The 26,991-nt window shown below is 37.2% G+C and overlaps 1 protein-coding gene across 1 annotated transcript in view; it reads left to right on the top strand.

Annotated features, from left to right (window-relative positions):
- Positions 1 to 26,991, top strand: part of TRPM6 (transient receptor potential cation channel subfamily M member 6) — a 112,308-nt gene that overhangs the window by 36,262 nt on the left and 49,055 nt on the right. The window contains exons 12-23 of the mRNA XM_090275225.1: positions 2,474 to 2,608; positions 3,617 to 3,670; positions 5,696 to 5,833; positions 8,295 to 8,396; positions 10,320 to 10,588; positions 11,895 to 12,123; positions 13,920 to 14,072; positions 18,168 to 18,314; positions 21,462 to 21,590; positions 23,561 to 23,812; positions 24,920 to 25,094; positions 25,305 to 25,419. Coding sequence (XP_090131351.1) covers positions 2,474 to 2,608; positions 3,617 to 3,670; positions 5,696 to 5,833; positions 8,295 to 8,396; positions 10,320 to 10,588; positions 11,895 to 12,123; positions 13,920 to 14,072; positions 18,168 to 18,314; positions 21,462 to 21,590; positions 23,561 to 23,812; positions 24,920 to 25,094; positions 25,305 to 25,419 — 1,898 coding nt within the window. The remainder of the gene's footprint in view (positions 1 to 2,473; positions 2,609 to 3,616; positions 3,671 to 5,695; positions 5,834 to 8,294; positions 8,397 to 10,319; positions 10,589 to 11,894; positions 12,124 to 13,919; positions 14,073 to 18,167; positions 18,315 to 21,461; positions 21,591 to 23,560; positions 23,813 to 24,919; positions 25,095 to 25,304; positions 25,420 to 26,991) is intronic.

Below are 26,991 nucleotides of genomic sequence, written 5' to 3'. Positions count from 1 at the left end.
TTTAGAAAGTTACAGAGGTAGAGGAAATGAACCATAAAAGAAATGGGCTCAGAAAACAAATTACACAGTCAAAAGAAGGGCCCTTGGAGAAGAGGATAGGGAAAGGCTCAGGGGTGCTGGGACCTGTGTCCTAAGGGCTTTTAAGGACTGGAATTTTAGGGGAGGTCCCAGAGGAGGATCTCAATAGACTATTTATCAGTTTTCCAGGTGTGTCCTTTCAGAGTCAAAGTCTCCACTGATTGGTCAGCCATAGGGCAGGGAGTCATTAGTTATTGCAGCTGGTCCTGATGTTAGCAATGGCTTCCCCCACCCCTCCCACCTGGCCTTGCTGTTTTTCTGGCCTAGAGGTTATCCCTTGTTTGACCAAAACTTTGTTCCTAAGATTATTTAAAGCAGTTCAGAACCTCTGTCCTGAAGGCTGAATGCTTAAGGGAGTGGTTATGCAATGGGTTGTACAGCCTTGTTCTTCCTCTAAGGGTTCTGCCATGTGACTAGCTGTGTGCTAGGGGAGGAAAGGTTAGCCGGGGGATGAGGGTCCCCCCGATCCCCTTCCGCCTCAGTTTTTCTGGTTCCTAAGCACCTTTGACTTTTCATCTTGGTGACCTTCTGTACCCAGCCACCCACCGTCCTTGCTCTGCTCATGCCTGTCTAACTGCCTACTATAGCAGATAGTATAAGTCATATTGCTGTCTTCTGATGCATCAGTTTTAGAGACCTCTCAATACACCTGTCTGTGGTCCTCACTGCTGAGGTCTGGACAGGGTCCCTGCTGTTCCTTGTGCAGGATTGTCTCCTTCATTGTCTTGGGCATCCCCTCTTGTGTTGTTTTTCCTGTTTTCTGTATTTCCTGTCCTCCTCTTTCTGGATTTAATTTTTTATTTTGGTGGTGTGCATCCTTCAATAACTTCCTGAGAAGGGGAGTTTAGAAGATTTTGAGGACTGACGTGCTTGAATATATTTTAATTCAAGATTGGAAATAATTGTTCTAGAGAATTTTGAATGCTTAGCTTCTAATACCCAGTGTTGCTGTTGAGAAATAAAAATTTTTCTGTTTTCTGATCGTTTGTGACCATTTCTCCCTCCTCTGGAAGTTTAAAATATATTTCTTTTTTTCAGTGTTATGAGATTTCACAAATACATATATGTATTGTTTTGAGTCTTTATATCCATTATGCTGAACACATGCTTTCAATTTGGCAATCATGTATTTCTATTCTGGGGAATTTCCTTCCCTGTTTCCTCTGTTCTTTTCAAGGGATTCCTATTAAATAAATATTGAACCGCAGATTGCTTCTCTAATCTTATTTCTCTTACCTAATATGAATTTTCTTTTTGTTTCTGGTAGCAAACTATTAATTTCTAAGAGCAAATTTGTTCTTTGTTTAAAAAAAAAACAACCCTGAATATAAATATCTTATTTTATTTCTGAGGATATTAATGATGTTTCTTTTGAAGTTTTCTTTTTTCTGCATTGCCTGATGCTTCTTAGGTGATGTTTTGTGGTCTGTTTGCCCTGGACTTTTTGAGGATGTAGGCTAGAAAACTCATTAGAAATTCTGAGCCTGTAGGTTTGAGCTTCGAAGTGGGGTGATCTGGCTGCCATTTGTTGGTGAACCTCAGAATCAGCATATTCATGTCTTTTCTCTTGTATCAGTCACAATACCAGAAAAGAATTCTTCAATCTCCTGCCTCAAAGATAAAAGCCTTGTTGCTAGTATTATGGAAGTCAGATGGGAAGGATGACTGGGAAGGTCTCAACATTAGGAATTCAGCAAATGTTCATTTATTACATTCTGGAGCAGCTAGAATTCTGTGGCATAGATTTGTCTGGTTAACTTTTTCCAGTTTCAATTTCTGGGGACTTTCACTTTCTGGCTTTCTGGAGACTGCTAAGTCAATTACCACTTGGCCATCTTTTAAAATGTTGCTCTCTTGACCTTGTTCTTGTGGATTCATTTCTTTTTTTCTTCCTTCCTTCCTTTCTTTCTTTCTTTCTTTCTTTCTTTCTTTCTTTCTTTCTTTCTTTCTTTCTTTCTTTCTTTCTTTCATGTCTTTACTATAATTTTAATGGGGTTTTAGGTAGGAGTAAAAGTAGATGAATGTGTTTAATTTGCCATTTATACCCAAAAGCCAGGTGTAGTTTAAATAGAAACATGCCAAGCTATGAAAAAAGAAAAAAAAACAACCCTCAAACGGATTTTTATTAGAATTGCATTAAACCTGTACATTTACTTGGAAAGCATTGAGATCTTTACAATAGCCAATCTCCCCACCCAAGAGTAAATTTAGTCAAGATGTGCTTTATACCTCCAAGTTCACTTTTTGTTGTTTCTTCACTCAGGTGCTGAAGTAAGGTTGTATTTTATATTTACTATGTCTGTATAGTCTTGAGTTCAAATGTGCATAGTCATTTAGTTATTTCTACTTTCTTAATTGTCTTTATATCTTTTTAAAAAATTTCTACCCTCTGAAGCCTGGCTCACTGGAACAAGCAATGTTAGATGCTTTAGTGATGGATCGGGTGGACTTCGTGAAGCTCTTAATAGAATATGGAGTGAACCTCCATCGCTTTCTCACCATTCCTCGACTGGAAGAGCTCTATAATACAGTGAGTACTGGAGCATTTCATCAGTCACCCCCTTTAAAGTTTACCTTACAATTTAGCTTGATGTTCAAGTCTTCTGGACTGTTCATGTACAAAGATCAATGGATTATAGAGAGACAGACTTTTCAACCAAAGGAGAAATATCTTTCCCAGTTCCATTTGTTTCTTGGGTCATTTCTGTATTTCCCATTATTAACTACACAGAATAGAGGCATAAACTAACTTAACAACTTACTTAACTGTAATTAATGCCACAGATGTGAATAAGAGCAAAAGTTTTATTGAGTTATTGAAAGCATCTCAACCTAAGGCTGCTGTTAAAGTTCTGTTCCTGCAACTTTCCTATGCAAACACTTATTGAAACGAGACTGACCAGCTTACTCATTGTAAAAACTCCAACGGCTCAAGTCATGCACCCTTCCTGAAGTATTCTTCCTCGTCCTTTGAATCTTAGACTTTCTTCAAAGCCCTATTCAAATCTTGTCTTTTTGACCTGTCTCTATAGTATAAATTATTTTCCACTTGAGCATACACATCTCCATATTGTTGGTCATTTTTTTTTGCGTGTAAGCACTCATTCTTTTCTATTAAACTGTAAAAACTCTGCAAAGAAAGTACTTACATTCTTCATTGAATTCCTTAGAAACTTGATTGAACACAGTAAGTGTTCAATAAATATTTGTTCATGGAATTTGTAATTGTGTGGCTTATGTATGTTAAAGGGTAGTTATAAATTAGTTAAATTTTATGTCTGTCTCCTGTCACAGAAAGTTAAGTCCTTACTACCTATCTGTATACATCTTGCTTTGAAAAGTGCTTCAGTCTAATTATATTTTCTTTTGGGAAACACTTTCCTTAGAATTAATGTGGCTTAAGCTTCATTACTAAAGATGTCAAAAAACATCTCTGGTATTCTGGATTATTTATACATTCTGAAATAAACCCCCCCCCACTCCCAGCACGTGTTAATAAAAAGGTAATTAAAATTCTTCCTTTTGTTCTTTATTACAGAAACAAGGACCTACTAATATGCTCTTGCATCATCTTGTCCGAGATGTAAAACAGGTAACCTAATTATGAAGGTGTGCAAATTTCTTTGTGCATTGCCTTAACTTTGTGATGGACGTTTCACTAGATTTTTCTCTGTATAATGTAGATAATGGATTTTTTAAAAAAAGATCTTACTTATTTATCTTTAGAGAGAGGGGAAGGGAGGGAGAAAGAGAGGGAGAGAAACATTAATGTGTAGTTGCTTCTTGTGGGCCCTCAAACAGTAATCTGGCCTGCAACTCAGGCATCTGCCCTGACCTGGAATTGAACCTGCAACCCTTTGGTTTGCAGGCTGGCACTCAATCCACTGGGCCACACCAGCCACGACTAGCTTTGGATCTTCTAGTGAATTGCCTCCCCTCTTTACCAGTGAATGAACAATTTCATCACCAAACCACACTCTTACATTTTTCCTGTAATTTACTCTGTTTTTAAAGATTAGATCCACCAAGTGTCATTAACTAGACATGTAAAATTTCTAATCAGAACTTTAGCTCAATGTGCTATAGCAGTATTATCACTGAAGATAATAATGCGTGTTGAAAATAAAGGCACTCCCTGGTGCTGTTATCTTTATAGAAGGACTAATATGTGATTTCCATTGTTTTTGTTATGATTGTTTTTACTCTTAGTGGTAGCTTGGGGGCTCTCACTTCTTTTCTGAGGCTAAGCATTGTTCTAGGGAACTAGGATGAATCACACTGCTCTATATCCTTCCTCACATTTCGCTCCTTATGTTTTCATTGAACTTTGAGTTAAGACAGATTTAATCTGTCCTATTACTTACCGAAACCTCTCAACCTTAACAGATTTTTATGCCTTAATTTCTTCTCTTTTCATTACCAAGAATTTTTATCCACCTGTGTAGAAAACCGGGAGTGCCTTTTGTTTGTTACCATAATTGATATCATCCATGGCACATTTGAAAAGTTCTTTCCTCATTTATCTTATCTGCTATCTTGATGGGGAGAGCATAGGCTTTCTGGTTATGCTGACATGGCGGCACAGCCAGAGTGAAGGGACTGAGGAAGAAGACATTTAGTTGGCAAATTAGTCATAAGCGAAAGTGTCTGTGCTGATGTAAATTTAATTTGCATTCATTTATGAAAGATCAAAATAATTTTTCTTATATTATTTCCTTGAACTCTGATTCTATCACAGAAAACTGAAGAAAAAAGAATGTAAGAAGTTAAATAGGCTCTTAACTAGCAGCAACTAAGAGCATAATTTTTATTTTTTCTTGAAAAATGTAAATTATGACTAAAAAGGAGACATTAAATCATTTACACATTTACATATATACATATATATCACCTTATTTCTTGTTCAAAGTTTCATGAATGTTATTCACAGAGATCTTGTTCAGCAGTCTGTGTGACTAAAAATGTCTAGGAGTTGAAATAATTTTCATTTAGACGAAGATCCATGTACTTGGAAATCTACTGCTCAGCTCTCCTACCAACCATAACAATTAGTTTTGACACAACCTCATATTTTGATATCTCATTTGGTTCTGCCATGCTGTGTACTTTATTTCTATTTGTTTTGCTTCTTTCCATATTCTTGTTTTATGTATGATGTTGTCAATAAAATGCAAAGTGTTATAGCCATTTTCATAGAGAGGCAGATTATTTAACCCCATGTTAATTTTTGATCACATGCATTCAGTATGTCTTTTAGTAATATCACTTCTGTTGTAGTTATTTCCAGTTAAAGACAATTTTTATACTATATTTAAATGTATTTTATTCTATAGTATGAGTATGCATGAGAGAGAGAAAGGAGAGCGAATGAGAGATATAAGCAGACATCAGGCATTCCATGTCTATAAAACTAAAACCATATTAAAGCTAAGTATCCTTTCCCATCTGAATGGGCAGTTTGAATCAATAGCTGGCCATATTAGTTGATTGGTTTGTAAAGATGATTGAAAAGTATGAGTCTGCCTTTTTGCAGTTGATTTGGTTATGTTCTAATGGTATGGGAAAAGAGGTAGAAAAGGAACTGGAAGTTATAATTGATTACATGTTTTTGTTTCAGCATACCCTTCTTTCAGGCTACAGAATAACACTAATTGACATTGGGCTGATAATAGAGTACCTCATTGGTGGAGCGTATCGCAGCAGCTACACTAGAAAAAATTTCAGAGCCCTCTACAATCTCTACAGAAAGCATAAGGTAGCACAATTGAAAAAGTATCCTAGTAAAATTAAGGATAACTAATGATAATACTTTTTAAAAAGTGGCTTGGGAAGTTCACATGGGAATGGCTTCTAAAATGGACATTCTATTTATCGACATTTTTTGAGTATTTGCTAAATGTAAGATACTGTGCTGGCATTCTGGTCTGGGATGGACATAAAGATTAAGAGTTTTGAAACTCATAGGAGAAACATTTATGAATAAGTAGCCATAATACAAAACAGAATATAACGTGTTGTGTTGACACAGAAGTAATGTGATGAGAAAGGTTAGGGGGAGATATGACCAGTTCTTTCCTTCCTTTCTTTCTCTTTTGAAAATATAGGAGTTGAAGGCTTAATAGGATTAGATCTATAACTCATAGTAATCCATAGTCTGGAGATGACAAATTTGGCACGAGTGTGGGATCATATTGAAAGAAGCATGCAGAATGTACTTAAAAATATATGCTTTACCTAATTTATTTTTCATCATTGTTTTAAAAGTCTAGGAATGTAAAATCTGACTAGTTAGTTGGTCAGCAGAAAAAACATTGGTTTTTAAATTTATAAAATTTAAATAAATTTAAATAAATAAATAAATAAATTTATTTATTTATTTATATTTTTAGAGAGAGGGGAAGGGAGGGAGAAAGAGGTAAACATCAATGTGTGGTTGCCTCTCACATGCGCCCAACTGGGGACCTAACCTGCCACTCAGGCATATGCCCTGATTGGGAATTGAACTGGTGACTCTTAGGTTCACAGGTTAGCACTCAATCCACTGACCCATACCAGTCAGAGCTGCTTGTTTCTTAAAAGTGCCTTTATAGATCAGTAAATTGAAGAGATTAATTGTTATTAGAGGATAATGGAAGTGTTAGAAAGGTAGTTTGGGGCATTTTCGGTTGTGAGAAGAACAGAAGCAATGAGAGGCACAATACTGTGGACATCAGGGTATGTTTTTATAGGACAAATCAAGGAGACCTTTATCATTAAAGAAGTGACACGAGGTTGTGAGGGATGAGACTGGAAAGGTTGTGTGGGGGTAATATCACGTGAAGAGTCCCGAATATCAAGCTACTTTTGATGTTTATTTATAAAGAATTAGGTGAAGTGAAAGTCCAACTTGGCCTTAGGAAATATAATAACAAAACAAAAAGAAGCCCAAATCTCACAGAGAAGATGTTCTTTATTGAAATTTCAAAGGTATAGGGAACACTTGAGGTGTCAGCTTCTTCATTTAAACAGAAGACACCTTGCTGTGTGGTCACAAGGGGCAGGTACAAGGACTGACTTGGTCTTGGTGCAGTCCAGTGGAGAGCAGGCTGGGCATGTGCCATAGTGCCTTTTCTAAAAATGAGTAGGAAATTACCCATTTCTGATTATATGCTAGTGAAGAAGTACAGAGTTTATTGTGTTTTCTAGTAAATTATATCACAGAGTTGCAAATACATGGTTTGGAGTCAGAGCGATCTAGAACAGAACCTCTGGTTTCCTCATTAATAGCTGTGTAATCTTGAGCAGGAAACTTAACCTCTCTGTGTGTCAGTTTCCTCATCTGTATAATGGGAATAATAATACTCCTTTAAAAAATTTATCAAAAAGACTAAATAAAATAATATCTGAAAAGCCCATATTTCTGTTCTCCCCTACAGAGGATATTGAGTAACTGTTAATAATAGTAGTCATTATGAGTATTACTAATGATACTATTAATTCTCTATCACCATAATAATTTAAGTACTATCTTTAAAAAGTCTTGACCACATAACTTTTATGTCTAGTTTATATCCATAAAACATAAACTAAAATTAAGTAAATTAATTCAAAGCCTTTGGTTTGCATCATACATTTTTATTCTAGTCCCTTTCAAATGCTTTGGTTTTTCATTCTCATTGACGAAAGCGTCATGATGATAAGTAACGAATTATGTTGTTGTGCCTAGCCATTGGCACTCTAGTGGCGATATTATATAACACATGGAGAAATTCCATAACTTTCTAACCTAACCTTACCCTTGGAGCTGTTTATGAATGGGAACATTTTCTTATCAGAACTAGGTATCTTTACTGCCTATTCTGAGCTTGTTCCAGGTATAGAACATCCATTGATTTCTAATGGAATTTCCATGGAGAAGGAATGTAATAGGGAACAAAAGAGCACGTTTCCTAAGATGTTAGGAAATAACAGTGCTGTTAATAAGAAGGATATTATGAGGGGCTCTTTCTGGGTCAGTGAGTAATTAATTTGATTAATGATTAATGACTATGGATGAGAGACAGTCATTGGTTATTTGGTAGGACACAATATTATATTTGGTTTTCATTACTCTCTAGAAATAAAATGTTAATCATTGCCAGTATAGTATTCCTTTTCCCTTTTTGTTTTATTTTAAAAGTAAAATAATATTCAGTATATGCCATGGAGTGACCAGCTTTGCTCAAACCCTTTCCTAGGCCCCTCTTCCCCAGAGATGTGGCTCAGGAAACAGAAAAGGATCTGCAGAAAGCACGCAGCATTCCCAGTTCATCAGAACTGCCCAGCCTTACAAACTCAAGGTACTGTTACTTATTTTTAGATTTGAAAAAACAATTGTTTTTGCATAGTGAGACCACATCTTCATTTAAAGTTGGAGAAAGGGAGGTACAAATAGAGGGACCACTTACAAGTACCATAAACAGATGGTGCAAATCAAAAGCATAACACAGCTGTCCTGTAACAATGAGCACAGGGCCAGGACAGAGCACTGGGAACTGAATGACACCTGGGTTGACACTTCAGCTTGTCTTCCTTGTTCCTACTGCCACCTGGTCCACTTGGTGACTCAGGAAGTCAGTTTATGGGACAGTATGACAAATGTAATCATTAACCGAACACCAAAACTTCCTCTGCTCTCCCTGAGGCTAATTGGATATGACTACTTTCTTATCCTCCTTTACTTCTCTCTCAGATTGTCCTTTTGCATCTTATTTTTCCCTTTGAGGATTTCTTGAAATTAACTTTAGCTCAATGTTAGAGTATGACAATGATAATGTGCATGCATACATGTGCATAACGTTGTTATTCCCCCTCTCCCCAGGCGACCTCAGTCCCACTTGCCTCTGGGTCTGAATGAGTTGTTCAAGAGTTTTGGTATAACTGGTTCCTATGTTGCCCGAAAGAGGTTTGCTTCCCATAGCTTCTAGAATGAAAAGATATTTTATAAAATTACCCTCAATCATCATCAATGAATACAAATTTCATTTATTTATGGAAATAGAGGAAACTTATTACAATTTTTGCTATGAGTCCCCCTTTAATTAAAAAAAATAATTACTGAATCTTATTATTTTCCAGGCATTATGTTAGGTGCTTGGTTGAATTTGGGGTGCAGGTGGGTTGGGGAAAATATAATGATGACTGAGAAATGATCCCATCCTGCCCAGAGTAATAACCATAGTGCAGTATGATGGGTATTGAAGTTGAGACTCATATACAGTGTTATAGAAGAACATGGGAGTGAGGGAGTTGCATTTGACATGAGTAGTAAAGGGTGGGTTTACCAGGTGGAGAATAGTATTTCATCATTACCCATTACCATCACTAGAGGAATATAATCAGAATAAAGAAAGGAAACTTAAAACCAACCTATTCTATTTGGATGCTTGTTGGCAACACTGGTGACATTTTTATAAGCAGATAAGGAATCTATTTGTAAGGTGAGGTTAGAGGGTTTTTTTAAAAAATTTATTTTTATTTTTATTTAAAAATATTTTATAGTTGTCATTTATCCAGTATGGTATTTCAACCCATTTCCTTGGGAAATTAAAAGTTGTCATATAGTTAGTGACTCTGTTTCAAAGGTGTAGTGTTTTAAGGTGAACTAAATGAACTTAATATGTCTCAGGTTAGGGAGTCTGGAACTGTTAGATACAACAAGAAATAGATAACCTTAAAAGGCCAAAGTTTTGGTTTCTGGTTTATAAAGTTCTATTACTATTTTTAACTGATCTTGATATTTATTTATTTATTTAAACTACAGTTTACATTCAATATCAATTGGTATTAGTTTCAAGTGTCCAGCATAGTGGTTAGACAACCATTTCACAAACTGTTTCCCTGATTTTTCCAGTATCTACCTGGCATCATACATAGTTATCACGATATTATTGACTGTATTCCCCTGTGCTTTACTTGACATCTCTGTGACTGTTCTGTAACTACCAATTTGTACTTCTTAATCCCTTCACCTTTTTCACCCAGTTCCCAATGCCCACTCCCCTCTGGCAACCACCAGTCTGTTCTCTGTATCTCTGAGTCTGTTTCTGTTTTGTTTGTTTGTATTGTTCTTCAGATTACCATATGATTTAATTTATATGTGGAATATAAAGTTGTATTATTATTTCCATCCCTAGGATACCTAGGATACCCGATGTGTTTCATTCACTAGAACATCATGTATTTGAGTATTTGGAAACCACTTCTGTTTTATTTTCCAACAGGAAAAGTCTACAGTTCTTCATAAATCAAGGAAGAAGTCAAAAGACCAAAATATATCCAACGATTCTGGCTTTATTTACCCTTACAATGACCTGCTGGTTTGGGCTGTGCTAATGAAAAGGCAGAAGATGGCCATGTTCTTTTGGCAGCACGGAGAGGAGGCCACAGTTAAGGCGGTGATTGCTTCTATACTCTACCGAGCCATGGCCCGTGAAGCTAAGGAGAGCAGCATGGTGGACGATGCCTCAGAAGAGATGAAAAATTACTCAAAGTAGGAGTTCTCTCTTCACTACATGCTAAACATCGACAGTTCTTAGAATGGTTAGAAACTTTTATCTCCCTCCCCTTAGAACTTGTGAGATGAGTGGACCTGTTGCCATGTGTTTCATGCACTCTCTTATACATAAAGTTCTTTAGATATTTTAAGGATCTTTGGGAAGAAAGGAAAGAGAGATGGCCTGCAAGTCAGGAGACTTGGGTTCAGGCTCTAGGCCAGCCGTTTACTAATTGGGCAAGTCAGTTGACTAGATTTTGGGACTTTAGTTTCCTTACTGCCAAGTGTTTAGTTAATGATTTGGAAGTCCCTCTCACCTCTCAAACTCTTTGATACTAAGTTAAATTAAAACTTGTGCTTTACTTTATGTATCTTTCAAGTAGAAAAACAAATAAGTCTATTAGGTATTAAAGAACCAGAGCCAGATGGTGGAACATAGGAAAGTTGGAAATGTTTTAGATTGTTTTTTGATCATGAAAGCATTAAATAGTGAGGAAAAAAGGGAAGCTGGGGTTAAGAGAAACACATTTATAATTTTGATTTTAAAAATTCCAGAGAATGACAGCATCTATTTTTTAGAGAAAACAACCTCCCAGAAAATGTCTGCAGGTCTGGCTTCTTCCTTAAGTCATCTATGCATTTCGTGAAATCTTTTTTTTTTAAGTAGTTACACAATTTTTCTTTCTTTTTTTAAAAAAATAATTTATTTATTTGTTTGTTTAGTTTTAGTTTATTTTTAGAGAGAGGGGGAAGGAGAAAGAGAGGGAGAGAAACATCACTGTGTGGTTGCCTCTGGGGACCTGATGTGCAACCTAGTCATGTGCCCTGACTGGGAATCAAACCAGCGACATTTTGCTCACAGGCCAATGCTCAATCCACTGAGCCACAGCAGCCAGGCACAATTTTTCTTAATTGCTAGTCAGTTTGAACAGTATTTTCTGTAAAAAAATTCTCTAGGAGGTCTTATCAGGGAGCCCCAAACCAAGCTACACAGAGCCTGTTTTGTGGTGTGAAGTGCCCCCCCCCCCCCCCCCCCCCCGCATAGCTCAGGTGCTCCTGGTGTCTACAAATTCTACATGCCACAGTGTAAGTGAGCCCTCATGTCCTGCTCCTTCTGGAAAAGGACAACAATTCATTTCCTGAGCAGCAATCCCTCTAAAATAGCTTCTGCAAACTGAGATTATTAAGTTGCTGTTTGTTGTTTTGTGCCAGCCTTTTTCTGAGTCTCATATGTAATCTTTGTGAACATTTCTGGGGCTCTCACCTGTGTTTGTTTTCGCTGCTCACCACTGGGTCATTACAGACAGTTTGGCCAGCTTGCCCTGGATGTGCTGGAGAAGGCATTCAAGCAGAATGAGAGAATGGCCATGAAGCTGCTGACCTACGAACTCAATAACTGGAGCAATTCCACCTGTTTGAAACTGGCCGTGTCTGGAGGGTTACGGCCCTTTGTTTCGCATACTTGTACCCAAATGCTGCTGACGGACATGTGGATGGGGCGCCTGAAAATGAGGAAAAACTCTTGGTTAAAGGTACTTTACTTGCTTTATAGAACTTACTGTTAGTTTAGCCAGAAGGTCTGTCCTCTTGAGTTCATTTTTTCCTTGTTCCAGAGAGTACCTTCCGAAAAGCAATTAATATCTTTGGTTCTCATAGATGAGCTGGGAGCTTTCCAGTGGGACCTGACAATGACTTTATCTCCTATTGCCATAGCTTCCTTTGAAAAGTAGGGTAATTGTACTCGCTCTGTCCATCACAAAGGCACACTCATAAGGTTGCTAGGAGACTTTAAAAACATATACAAAATGTTGTTAGTAGTAAACTTTCATGTCTCCTGTAATTATAACAGAAGTCAACAAGATTTTTAAAGTGAAATTTTGCTCATTTTAAGAATACTGATAACCAACTATATAAAATTAGCCATTTCTATTATTCTGTTCATCCAATGTCATGTTTCAGGGAATAAATTGCTGTTTTATAAAGTTGCCCTCAAATACAATTGTTTACACCGCTATCTCCAAATTGTTCTATTCCATTAAAGTTTAGCCTCATTTCTCATCTTGAATTATCAAGAGTAATTTAGTTAACTACTAATGGCATTAAACTTATGACATTAAATCTAAACCTACAACTTTAGATTATGGTTAAGCGTAAGAAGTGCATGTGTTTATGAAACTGGAAAAAAGATGATAAAGCATGGTCTTTAAGAACTCCATAAACCTGTTTCATATTTTAATTTTATTGTTTTTAGAGTTTTAAAAAATGTGTCCCAAATGAAATGACTGTTATTTTTGGTGGATACCAAGAAATAAAATATATAAAATATGTAAAAGAGCTTGCACATTTTAATTCCACTAATGAGATTTCAGAAATAAATGAAAAGTCAATCATAAATTATTCCACATAGTTCCTCTATGTGGACAAAGGGATGATTCATGTCCCTGACAGGACAGAGAGGGATATTGTGAGATTTCATCCCGCTACTTGAAATGGTGTGCAATTTAAAACTTACAAATTGTTTATTTTTGGAATTTTCCATATCAAATATTCTGACCATGGTTGACTGTGGGCAACTGAAACCATGGAAAATAAATCATGGATAGGGGACAACTATTATTTATGTGTTTTAAAACCTTAAAATGTATATATGTATATGCATATATATATTTTTTAACAAAAATGTGGTTATGCTATATTTTCCTATAACTTGCTCCCCCCCCACTTAATATAACTTGGATACCTTTTCACCATACTCAAAATGGCTTTTGTCTTTTTAAAAATTTTTATTTATTGATTTAAGCGCGCGCGCGCGAGAGAGAGAGAGAGAGAGAGAGAGAAAGAGAGAGACATTAATTTGTTGTTCTACTCACTTATGCATTCATTGGTTGCTTCTTATACACCCTGACTAGGGATTGAACCCACAACCTTGGTGTATAAGGACAATGCCCTAACCATCTAACCAACTGAGCTATGTGGTCAGGATGCTTTTGTTTTTTCAATGGTTGTATGATATTTCACTGTTAGGTTATCCCATATCAGTTACTCCTCTATATGTGTACATTTATGTTTACACCTTTTTTCTCCCTATTACAAATAACCCTGCAACGAATATCCCTATCCACATATGCTTGTGTTCATGGGTACTTTTGAGGGAGATGTTTCTAGAACAGGAATCATTGAATTAAAAATTATATACAGAATCAGGGTATGAATCAAATTGGTGATGGATCTGATATTTTGTATGCACTGAAACTTTGCTTTTGTTATTTGAATAATACTGTACTGTGTTTGACCCCTACTACATATTTTGCTTTGTTTCCTTTTAAAGATCATCATAAGTATTCTTTTACCTCCCACCATTTTGACACTGGAATTTAAAAGCAAAGCGGAGATGTCACATGTGCCGCAATCTCAGGACTTCCAGTTCACGCGGTATAATGAAGACCCAAACTCCAGCAGTGCCAAAGAAAACACTTGTACGGTTAGTGCAATAGTGTTGTGAACAGTATTGACTGTGACCCAAATGCACATACGCATGAAGTTTTCTTATTTAACAATCTGAATTGCGTGATAGAATGGTCAAGTAGAGCATATATGACAAATCTAATTAACCCTCATTTATGATTAAGCAAAGTACCTCTTTTCTGCCTCAAAGCACAAATCACAGACTTAATTATATCTTGACAGCTGCTCAACTTTTTGTATTGCTTTGTGACTAGTAGGATAAGTATTTCTCTGAAACTACAATGGGGAATGCTTAAAAATCTTTAATTATAAAGATGCAGGTTTAGAATTTGCATTGATCTTTACTGTTCTACTCCAATTTTTTTTTTCCCATTTTTTAAATACTCTGCAAACGAATAGCTTTACTTGGGTTCCCAGGTGTATACTCTTTCATGGGTAACTTCAGCTACTTCTCTTTCAACCCAGTTCACTGGAGAGTCTCCATATACCGTTTGTGGATAATATCTTTTATTTTTATATCTCAACTTGTATCATTCCTTTATAAAATTATCACTTACTGTGAGGTGTTGTAAACATCTCCTCTGGTACATAATACTTTAATGAGGCACCTTTAGCTAGCATCTTGGTCTGACATGCTTTTTTATTTATGAGGTATTTGTTATAACATTTTAAATATTAGATAAATATTAAATGGAAAACAGTTAATTATAAATTTGTTTTTATGGCTGGCACCTGTTGTTATGGGTTAATGCCTTGGCCAGATCAGTTAAATATTTTGCCTGTCATGCCTGTTTGGGTATCTACATGTTTCTCTCCTTTTCCTCCGTCCCTCCCTCTCTCCCTCTCTCCCTCTCTCCCTCTCTTTCTTCCTCACCTAAGCCTTGGTAGTTCCACAGGCAAAATACCTTTGCCATGAGAATATGAAATTTTTCTAGGTCCTAAACCCTTGAAAGCATGACTTGATGGTGTGAGCTTTCTTCGGAAAAAAATATAATAGGATGGCAGAATGGATTAACTGACTAGGTGAAGAAGAGGAGCCTTCTCACTGGGGGTCAGTAGGTGAGGGTTAAGGATTGGAGGCTGCTTCATGATTGAGGAGGCATGTGAACCTGAGGATGTGGAGAGGAAAATAGCATTTCAGTGGAAAGGAAGACTGTGAGTAGGGGTGCAGAGGCAGGAAATGCAAGGCATATATAAAGCATCCTAAGTTGTGTGGCCTGGCAAGAACCAGGTTATGGTGGACATGGAACAAGGAGGGAATATTTGCAGGTATGGCTGGGAAAATAGAGTGAGGCTAGATCATGGAGACTCTTGAATATCCTGTAAAGGAATATGATTTTTATTCTGTAGGTAATGGTGAGCCAGTGAACATATATGACCAGAGTAGCAAGGTGATTTGACCATTAGGAAAATTATTCTGCCTCCAGCAAGAAGACCGCTGGAAGTAGGGAGAGAATAGGCTAGTGTAACCATCCCAGTGAGAAGTAATAGAGGTTTTATCCAATGGGCATGGAGAAGAAAAGACAGATTTTATGTGAAGAGTCAAATAGGGCTTGAATGTGGGACATGGGCAAGAGGGAGATAGCAAATGTGATTGAGACGTTGATGGTTAAAACAAGACCGTCTTTAAAGGGAGTTAGGGATGACTGAAAAAAGAGCAGGTTTCAAAGGGGAGAGATAAGCTTAGTATTAGACATATTGCTAAATCACAATAAAATATTTTTAAAAGTTGTATAATATATATTTATCAGAACATCATTAAGTGGGAATGGTGACTGCAGGAAAATAGGCATGGGTTGTATTAGAGCTGATTGTTGTAGTTATAATTTTATTTTGTGTGCCTGCTGGTATCAGATTCCTGTTTGAGAGAGAAAAAGAGGAGGAGGGAGGAAAGGAGCAGAGGTAGAGAGAGACAGACAGACAGACAGAGAGAGTGAGAGAGAGAGGGAGAGAGAGAGAGAGAGAGAGAGAGAGAGAGAGAGAGAGAGAGATTTGAATAGAATAAAAGCTAAGAAAAATATTTTTGTGTTTACCTTATTCTAAGAGGAATAAAAAGCCCCAAATTAAATTTACATTCCCATGTTTTCTTCATCATGGCAGCTGATGTCTTTAAATTCAACTTAGATGTAGGATCAATTAGTACTTTATAATCCATACCAAAATGCCAAGAACAACGACCTAATGAAACACTCCTAGAAAAAATAGTAAGGGAGCCCTGGCCAGCGTGGCTCAATTGGTTGGAGGGCTACCCTGTAACCCAAAGGACACTGGTTTGATCCCCAATCAGGGCACATGCCTGTGTTGCCAACTCCGTCCCCAGCTGGGGAGCCTGCAGGAGGCAGCTGGTCAGTGTTTCTCTGTCCTATTGCTGTTTCTCCCTCTCTCTTCCTTCTCCTCTCTCTTAAATGAGAATAAAACAAACCTTTAAAAAAATTGTAAGGGAAATAATTTAATAACAAGGTCATTACTTAAATTGCTTTCTGGGGTCTTTCTACAGTGGTACTGATGTCATTAATATCATAGTAAAGGATGGCTTTGTAATGCATTCTAAGCCATTTTAACTGTGGGCTGGTTCAAACCTTTCAGGAACCAGGTCCATTCCTACACTTCTAAGTCACAACCCCACTTCTGCTTCCCAAGCTGATGTGAATGCCATTAACACCAGACATTAACGTAACCCATCGAGATGCTTGAGGCCTCATCTATTGCATTTTCCTACAATTATATGGACAAGAAGCAAAACTTGATTTATTCCTCAGCTTGAAAAAATCTTGTGGGTCTGACACTACACAGAGAACTTTTGTGAATGGGTTGAAGAAATGTGGTAGTCTGAGAATATTTCTTTCTTTTTATTTAATTTAAAAAAAATAACAAAAGCAATGCATTTCCTGCTTAAAAATTAAAACCACACAAAACTCTGTAAAGTAGGGTGAAATCTCATTGCCTTCTTTTTCACCGTTTCTAAGTTTCCTCTTCTCAAAAGCACCCAGCCTACAGGTGCTTTTTTCTTTTCTTCTTAGCAGATATTTGTTCTATATTGTACTTTGAATGATTTTGTACACATGCTGTTAAGTGTTGGTAGAGATTTGATAATAAACTTATTACCCAGATAAACCTGATTCTGTATTGTTAAAGAATATGACCTGTTTTGTTTGTCTGTCTTTTTATAGAATTAAATTTATTGGGGGGACATTGGTTAATAAGATCATATAGGTTTCAGGTGTGCATTTCTATGATCCATGATCTGCATGTTGCATTGTGTGCCCACCACCCAACGTCAGATAACCTTCCACTGCCATATAATTGGCCTCTTTTACCCTTTGCTAGTCCCCCAGCCCCGGCCCTCTGGTAACCACCATGCTGTTTTCATTTCTTTCCCCCATTTCTAAAGTGTCTTCTGTGTGGGCACCTGTGTAGTCACATTAACGCAAGCATTCCTCTGGCACACAGATGCTCACTACTTATCAATACAAGGGTTAATCCCTTTGGGTTGACACATAGCTTTTGAGAAACTGATGAAAGATTTGATGCTTCCTCTAGAAAACTGCATGTACAACACAAATACTTACGTATAGCTGCAAGATGTTTAAGGAACTCCAGAAACCCAGAGTCCCTGAACTTCAGGTGAACAACCTCTGGTGTAAATGAGTGAAGAAGCTCTCAAAGTTAGAATCCTAAAACTAACGCTGTGCCCAAGTTTCCTACAAATTTGAAGTGATGCATTATCAATGTGTCCTCTTTGTCCTCCTATATTATGGAAATAATTATATTCTTGGTTATTGATTTCATGGGGATTTTATGAAATCCTTAGGTTGCAAATACTGATAAAAGAGATTAAATAGAACAGGAACAGGGACCATTTAAAAACCTTTGGTATAACCTTTGGTTTAATTATTAGAGAGTCAGCTTGCATTTCAGGAATACCCTGTACTCCTTACTTTGTCAATGCATGTAGTTTTTTTCCTTTAAAAATAAGATTATAATTTGGCAGGTTGGTGCTCTATTAATTTCTAACATATTTATTATATATGTTCATGATATTTTGGGGGTATTTGCATATGTCAATATTTTAGTTAAGCCCCTGACAATAAATTATTTGTTTATTTTACAGAAAGTCTGTGATATGGAAAGGGGGCCTGATGAGAAACTAGATGAAAATCAGCACTTTGTTTTAAAGAGCGGTCCTCAAATCCTTCCCTTGACTAGGAAAGTCTATGAGTTCTACAGCGCTCCAATTGTCAAGTTTTGGTTTTATACGGTTGGTTTCATTTTAACAACTTATGATGGTAAATAACTAATGATAACATTGATAATGATATGCCTGATTTTCCAACTTCTGATAAAATGTAGAATTACAGTTAAAAAAAAATGAAGGGGATGACCAAGGAGGTCAGAAAGAAGACTGGAGGGAGGTGAGTAAAGTTAGAACAGACCTCTCCAGCTTTGGGAGTGAAAGAACAAGCACCTTCTTTCCTGAGTGCTTTTTTTATCGACAAGCTGGGACTGAGCATCCAGAAGCTTTGTGACACAATAAAATTAACAACAGTGGTTGTAGAATTGAGTGATGGGGTGGATTCTTTTTTCATCTTGGGCAAAAATGCTAGCAGTTTAATCAAGTTTTTTCTTTGTAGAAATAATGTGTAATACAGACAAAATGCAAGTGTTATTTTTGTCTCCAAGGCATATGTTTATAAATATATAGTGCAAAATGAAAATTATAGAAGTTTAATTATATGAACAAATACTAAATCTGTTATGGGTAGTAGAGATACAGAAAAAAAATGAACTGTACTTTAAATGTATTGAGTGCTTCTCACTTTTATTTAACAGCATTATTTTTCTAATGCTCATTTATACTTAAATTGCTCATGGCTAAGATTTTGTATTTTTTATTTTAATTTTGTACTTAGTAATTTAATTGTATTATTATTTCTCATGATCCTCATTCATGGATATGTTTATTGATTTTAGAGAGAGGAAGGAAGGGAGGAAGACATTGATGGGAGAGAGAAGCCTTGATAGGTTGGTCCCTGATCAAACCTGTAACCTATGTTTGTGCCCTGACCCAGGATGGAACCCACAACCTTCTGGTGTGTGGGATGACACACCAACTAAGCCACCTGGCCAGGGCAAGATTTTGTGTTTTTAAAAACATTTGAGTTGTGACTATAAAAGGATATTTATCTGAATGTGTTCTATTTCAAAATACTTACTTGCTTAACTACAAACTAATTTTATATACTTATTGAATAAGTACAGAGCTCTAAATTACTTTCATCTGTTTTTAAAAGTCAAATCTCCTTTCAAGTGATATTTTATTATTTTATGAATATGTAATAAAATATCCCAGAAAGTCTGATAGTAGCCCTGGGGGAATTTTAACCATAATCACAACATTGGGAAAAGAGTATTAGAAATTTACAACTTATGAACTCTTAGAGACAGGAGCAAAGCTAAGCAAATAGAACAGCGACAACTATTGCTAACAAACAGAACCAATGAGCCAGCCAGATCTGTCCACCATAGCAGATGGTGAGCATAGGCATTTTAGTCTTAGCTGTCACATTGCTAGGTTATAGTGTGTGTGCTTTATGGAAACAGTGTTTTATTATAAATGTTGTGATGAGAAAGCAAAAATGTAAATATTTTCAAATATTTTTTTAAGGATTGGAAAAAATAAAAAGAGAAGCAATACCACCAGTCTCAACAGTGCTCTAGTGTCTGACCAGTGTGAAACAATGACAAAAATGTAAAAAATGACTGCTTGATAGAACAAATTTATTAGCTTATGTCCCCAAGGGCTCATCAAATGTACTCAGACATCGAGACATGGACCTAGGGAAATATAGAATTAATTGACTTAACCTTAACTTTCTTGTATGCTTTTCTTGTATGACTCTTTCACTCATAGGCAGTATAATCAGAAGTGGTTTCAGCCATTCTCTGTGTAGAACTAAACTTAGAAGACTGATAAAACTTAGAGCTAAAGAAAAATGTGAGAAATATGAATCCAAGTTAAAAACAATATGATTCCAGTGAGATGAACAAACATCTTCACACTAACACCCATTTTTCTCTCTACCAGTCTGGGATTTTTAATATAAGAGTTGATCAGCTAGCGTTGTGTATTGTCTGTGAACCTCTTTAAAGGGCTGCACTAAGTCATGCATTGTTGGTGATTGTGGAAATTGGTAAAGCCTTTCTGGCGGGCAGTTGAGTAATATGTGTCACCGTATAAATGTGTGTGCTCAGTTATTTTACTTCTGGGAATATACCTTCAGAAGGGAAAACAGAAGAGATTACAGGGCTATTATCACTATGTACATACATATGTTTGTGTTCACTGTGTTTTAATTCTTTGAAGAGTTTGGAAATTTATGTTTAATATACCCAGTTAGTAATTAAACATATTCTTTCTTTTAAAAATATTTATTTATTTACTTTTTAGAGAGTGGGGAAGGGAGGGAAAGAAACATCAATGTGAAAGACATACATTGATTGGTTGCCTTTCGCATGCCTCCAACGGAGACCTGGCCTGCAACCCAGGCATGTGCCCTGATCAGGAATTGAACCAGGGACCCTTCAGTTCACAGGCCGGCACTCAATCCACTGAGCCACACCAGCCAGGGCTAAAGATTTTATTTTGTAGAGAGAGGGAAAAGGAGGGAGAAAGAGAAGGAGAGAAACACTGAGGTTGGTTGATTGCCTCTCACAAGCCCCCAACAGGGAACCTGGCCCGCAACCCAGGCATGCACCCTGACCAGGAATCAAACCAGCGACCCTTTAGTTCACAGGCCGGTGCTCAATCCACTGAGGAAGTAATTAAACAGATTCTTGAATGTTTACTGTGTGTCAGGCCAAGTGCCGAGATAAGAACATCAACAGTCTTTAATGTAATTGAAGCTGGACAATACTTTTCCATAAACCAGAATGTTTTAATCAGCATAAAACAAAACTCCCAGCAGTAGTAAATGCCATGGTTTATTATATTTGAATATAGGCATTCTCTGATGCTCCTCATGGCCTGCTTGACACGTACATGTTTTTTTATGTTTAAATGGAGGGGAAGGTGTGTGATTCTCTCTTGGCTTGCTGTTAGCCTGAAAATGCCCATTCTGGAATGTGTAGTATTCTGGAAATTCTGGTTGGGACAAGATAGTGATCCCTTCCCATGCATTTGAAAACAGTGATTTTCCCTCCTGCCACTTAATCCTAGAATAGAAAGCTGGATTCTTGTGTTTTCCTTGATATTAGGTCATCAATCATCAGAGGGTGGTCCCTGTGGTATTTTGTGTTATCTTGTTGAAGTTCCCATGTGTGTTTCTGCTCAGTGTGGTCCTTGTCTGCTTGGCCTCCTCCATTATGACCATCACTCACATCCAGGGAATGTGTGTGCCCCTCACAGATGGTGTATTTGGCATTCCTCATGCTGTTCACTTACACTGTGTTGGTGGAGATGCAGCCTCAGCCCAGCGTGCAAGAGTGGCTCGTTATCATTTACATCTTTACCAATGCCATAGAGAAAGTCCGGGAGGTGAGCTACCCCTTCTCTCTTTGTCTTCTGTACACTGGGCTCTGGTGATGAAAATGGACAGGTCCAGGGTGAGGGTGAAACAGACAATGCTGATCTGGATTTGTGTGCTGGAGGAAGGGTATTAAGGGGAAAATCTCAGATTGCCATCCCTTATCTTTGCCAAATATTTTCTTTTGGTTGCTGTTCTTTGAAGGTGGTTGTTTTCAAGGACATCTTAGTGTGTTTATGAGTCCTGCAGTGATGCTAATTTTTATTAGATCCTCCAACTTTCTGATTTCCCATAAATGAGATTTTCTTTAATAAGACTGATTTTTTTTTTATAGCCTAGCATTACTTGCATGCTATCAGTTCATCTCAGAATGGCACAGAAGTGTTCAAAGTTGTACAATAGTTAAAGAGTTCACTTATAGCTTTTGAAAGATTCTGCTAAATACCTTAGAAAATTGAAGCTGAAAATCCCTCTGGGGCAAGTAGTTCAAGAAACAAAACAAGACAAAATTTTTGTTTCAACTTTGCAATGACTCACAAAAAAATATTCCCATGTAGTTATAACTGTAGTCACATATAATTGTGACTTACACTGTTTTAGATTCCAATGTGTTGTATCTCTTGCCTATGCATTTGCACACATTCATTTTCTCCTAGAGCTAATGTGACTGATGTTCCATAGTAAGAAAATGGATTCTTAGTACAATAGTTATATTGTCTGCTAGTTACTTTCGAGTTTATAGATTCTGAAGACAATTCAGGAGAAAAAGAAGTTTACTATTTTACATTGCAGTTTGTCTGATACTCTGCTGCAGTGTAATTGCTTATAATAGTGAGTTCTAATCACATTCTGAGTAATTTGTGAACAACTTACTAAAGCGCAGTAGTAGGACCAGATTACAGAATTCTTTGGCTTCAAACCAGTCTTTTTTTTTGCGCTTGGCTCTACCTTATGAAATGAAATTGTAGCTATATATGAGGTCTGTTTGGAAAAAGTCCAGCCGTTATTAATATAAAGAGAACAGTTTGCACGACATGGATGTAACCTGGCAGCCAAGGCGAGCAGATTGGAATGCACATGCGTGAACAACGACAACCTCACTGTACTAGTCAGTAGAGACTGTAGATGCCATTGAGTGAGCATGTGTACTGTGTTGCTGTCGCATTCAAAATAACTGAGTGAGTAGAGCAGCGAATCTGTATCAAATTTTGCATTAAACTTGAACATTCTTCCATGGAAACTCTTCGGATGATTCAGAAGACTGCAGCTATGGGCAACTGGTGATTGGCAGCTTCATCACGACAACACATGACAACTGCATCATGTCTCCTGCAGTTTTTGGTGAATCATCAAATCATCTGGGTGACTCAGACCCGTTACAGCCCAGATTTGGTTCCCTGAGACTTCTGGCTTTTCCCAAAACTAGAATCACCTTTGAAAGGGAAGAGATTTCAGACAGTCAATGAGATGCAGGAAAATACGACGGAGCAGCTGATGGTGATTAGGAGAACTGTGTGAGGTCCCAAGGTGCCTACTTTGAAGGGGACTGAGGCATCATTGTCCTGTGTACAATGTTTTTTGTACCTTGTGTCATTTTCAATAAATATCTCTATTTTTCATATTACATGGCTGGATACCTTCCGGACAGACTTCGTAGATCCATTGCAATATTAAGTTTTAAAATGTCTTGGTGTTTCCTGGTGTTAGTTTAGGATTAATGAAAGCTAGAACATCTACTTAAAAAAATTTTATGTTTGGGGTTTCAAATTATCAGCTAACAATTATAGTGACATTAAAATGTATTTTTAGAATTGTTTAAATAATTACCCCAGGATAACTTAGGTCTCCAAAATCCCATATTATTTGGCAGGATTCAAATTAATCTTCAAAATCAGCAGCTAATACATTAAAGAAGATGATATTGATGAGACTCTAATATTATTACTCATTCTTTAAGTTTCCTCCTTCCTTTTTTTTTTAGGTCTGTAGTTCAGAACCTGAAAAGTTTACTCAAAAGGTAAAGGTGTGGATTAGTGAGTACTGGAACCTCATGGAAATGGTGGCTACTGCCCTGTTTTTGGTTGGTTTCAGCCTTCGGTGGGGTGATGCTCCTTTGCACACAGTGGGAAGACTTATATACTGCATTGACATTATATTCTGGTTCTCACGACTCCTGGACTTCCTTGCTGTGAATCAACACGCAGGTCCATATGTGACCATGATCGCAAAAATGGTGAGCACAGTCTGCTTGTGTATTCTGCTCTTCTTTTTAACACTTCTGCCTACTTATACGGTTCACATTCAGTAGTTTACATTTATTTTTCCCTAATGCAAACGTTGATGAATGTTCACGGGGACTGTCCTCTACCAAGTGACTCACTGATCCAGAATCCTTTTATCTTGTGACATAGCGATGCCAGCTCGTGGCTTCTAAGGTCTTCTGTGACAGGGAATGAGTGGGAAGGCTTTTAACTGCTTTGCACAGAAAGTGACTCAAGTCACTGCCGCTCCATAGCCCATTGGCCAGAATAGGCTACATGGCCCCAAGACCCGTGGAAGGAGGGCTAAGAAATGAGAAATGTCAAGAAGCTCAGAATACTTTGGAATAACTGCCTTTGCCACAGGGAACACATGGGTTGAGTTGATGCACATTTAGTAAGTGAAACGAAGTATGTAAAGGGGTCTTTAAAATTATAACACAAAGGTCTGTGTTCTGTAAGCTGTCCTCTATGGTGCATTATAAAAACAAGGCTTACTCTGAATACAAACTAAGTGTTTGGCAGTTAGGAACCACTGGATTTAACATATCATTTCATAGCTGCTATTTGAATTTTTTTTGGTTTGTTCGAGGATCTCTACTTTGTCAAAGTGCTCAGTAGCTTGGAGTTCTTCAGCAGATTCTTTGCCTGATCCATTTCCCAGACTCCAATCAGTTCTTGAAGATAATTGTGGTAATAAAGAACCATTTTATTGATTCGAGTATCTGCCTTTTTTTCTTTTCCTAACCTCTGGTCCAGTTGATGAAAAGATGGATATTAGCTAATCACAAGCTGTTCACATTTCATTACTTAAAAAAAAAAAAAAAAAAAAGAAGCACAGATTCTCTATTGTTAGCATATTTACACCATTCCATAGACACATTGACATGCAATACATACTGTGCAAGGAAAACAAAATGGTTTAGTCAGAGGAAATGCAGCTATGTGTGGCCCATGGCATTTGGGTCAATGACTAGACAGTCTTATCATTGGCAGGTATGATTATGTCGGTGGCTAGTGTTTTATTTGTCTTAAATTACAAAGCTGTGGTAAAATTCTTGTTCTACTGTACTATTTTGCAGACGGCAAACATGTTCTACATTGTGATCATAATGGCTGTAGTCCTGCTGAGCTTTGGGGTGGCACGCAAGGCCATCCTTTCGCCAAATGAGCCCCCGTCTTGGAGTCTCGCTCGAGATATTGTGTTTGAGCCGTACTGGATGATGTACGGGGAGGTCTACGCATCGGAAATAGATGGTGCGTTAGATGGTTCATAGCAGCAGAAACTGAACTTTTGTAGATACTCTGAGTGAAATGTAAATCTGGAAAATAATGACCTGTATCTTAAAAATATCAAAAGTTTATGGTATTCTGCTGAGTGGATGTGCTAAATATTTGCTTAGAATCATGGGATTGTGATTCATCTTATCTCATTCTTTTAATTTTCTTTTTTTTTTTTTTTTGTAGTTTGTTCAAGCCAGCCCTCCTGCCCTCCTGGCTCTTTTCTTACTCCATTTCTCCAAGCTGTCTACCTCTTCGTGCAATACATCATCATGGTGAACCTGTTAATTGCTTTCTTCAAGTAGGTTATTTTAATTAAATATGCTTATTTTGTTGCAATCAAAATGGGGGCAGATATTTTGAGTAAATTCACATTATTTTGAGCATGTGACCTTTGGTTTTTGTGTGTTCCGTATTTGGTTACTACAGTTTAAAATAGGGGCATGAAGCTACTGTTAGCATGAGAAAAGAAAAACAATAAATAGAAAGTATAATAAAAGCAGAGTGAAAGGATATCATGCATTGTAATTAAGTAGTAATTGGAATCATAGCAAAACAACAGTTGATGAGGTTGAAAGTTGGCTAAGGAGTACTAGGTGCCCTTTCTTTACCTGGCTCCCAGCGTAGCTCATTTCCTTTTTCTTCTTTTCTATATCAGTTTTCATTATTCCCAGTCTCCTTTTCTGGGTCATCTTCTTAACCATTAACATTGTAATGTCCCTGGGCCCAGACCTTGCTTCTCTTTTGTTTATGCTTTGTTTGGTGATCTTGGTCAGTTTCCTTTGTATGCTGACAAGCCCTAATGTATGTCTCTAGCCCCATTTTTTTTCTCTCTTGAACTTTAGTTCTATAGTCCGACTGCCTCTTTCCATCGCCAGTCAGATATGGGATGGATTTCTAAAATTTTAAATGTTCAAATTCTTGATCTCCCCTCCTTCCCAACATGAATTTATTTTACTTGTCATCTTTCCCAAATCTGTGACACAGACCACAGGTTTCTGTCAGAGTTTCATCTTTCTATTTGTTCAGACCAAACACCTTGGATTCATTCTTAATGCCTCTCATACTTCTAACTCACACTGTTGGGAATGCCTCTTGACTCTGCCTTCAAATGGATCACCAATTCAGCCACCTCTCACCACCTCCCTGCTCCCACAGAGCCTCCTGCTTTATCTCTCTGCTTCTGTCTTTGGCTCTATATTCTGTTATCAACACAATGACCCTTTACGAACATATGTCAGATGATGTTACTTCTCTGCTCTAAATTCTTCAATGGTTCCCCATTTCCCTCCTGTTAAAGGTCAAAGTTCCTACCATGACCTAGGGGCTGCATGGGATTTGGCTTCCCTCCTACCTCTCAAATCACATGTTACACAACTTCCCCTAATTAGTTTCTTTCCAAGCAAACTGGCCCCTTGCAATTTTTCAGGTGACACAGGTGTGTCTGCATTTGCTGTTCTCTCTGTTTGGAATGCTCTTCGCAGATATCAGTGTGGTTCCTTCTCTCACCCCCTTCATGTCTTTGCTCAAATGCCCCCTTTTAATTAGGCCTAACCTGAGGGTGATATTTACAAGTGAAGTTCTTTCTCCTTCAGTTATCTCCTTGGCATGCCTAGTCCCCCTACTCTTCTTTCTTTATACCCACTTGTATACACAAATATATTTTATAACATATATTGTGTTTTTCTGTTAATCTGGCTTCTCTACTGGAATATAAGCTTCTCAAGGACAAATTTTTTGTTTTTATATTTGTTATGCTTATGAATTTATCCCAAGCACTGAAAATATAAGAAAAGGGAAATCAATGCATGGAATCCAAGTAAAGAAAGGAGAGAAGAGAAAGGCTGGAGGGAAGAAAAGTAAATCAGGACAC

The sequence above is a fragment of the Furipterus horrens genome, unplaced genomic scaffold (assembly GCF_987537825.1).
Source record: "Furipterus horrens unplaced genomic scaffold, mFurHor1.1.pri manual_scaffold_4, whole genome shotgun sequence".
Classification (NCBI taxonomy): Eukaryota; Metazoa; Chordata; class Mammalia; order Chiroptera; family Furipteridae; genus Furipterus; species Furipterus horrens.
This window is presented reverse-complemented; position numbering and strand designations above follow the sequence as displayed.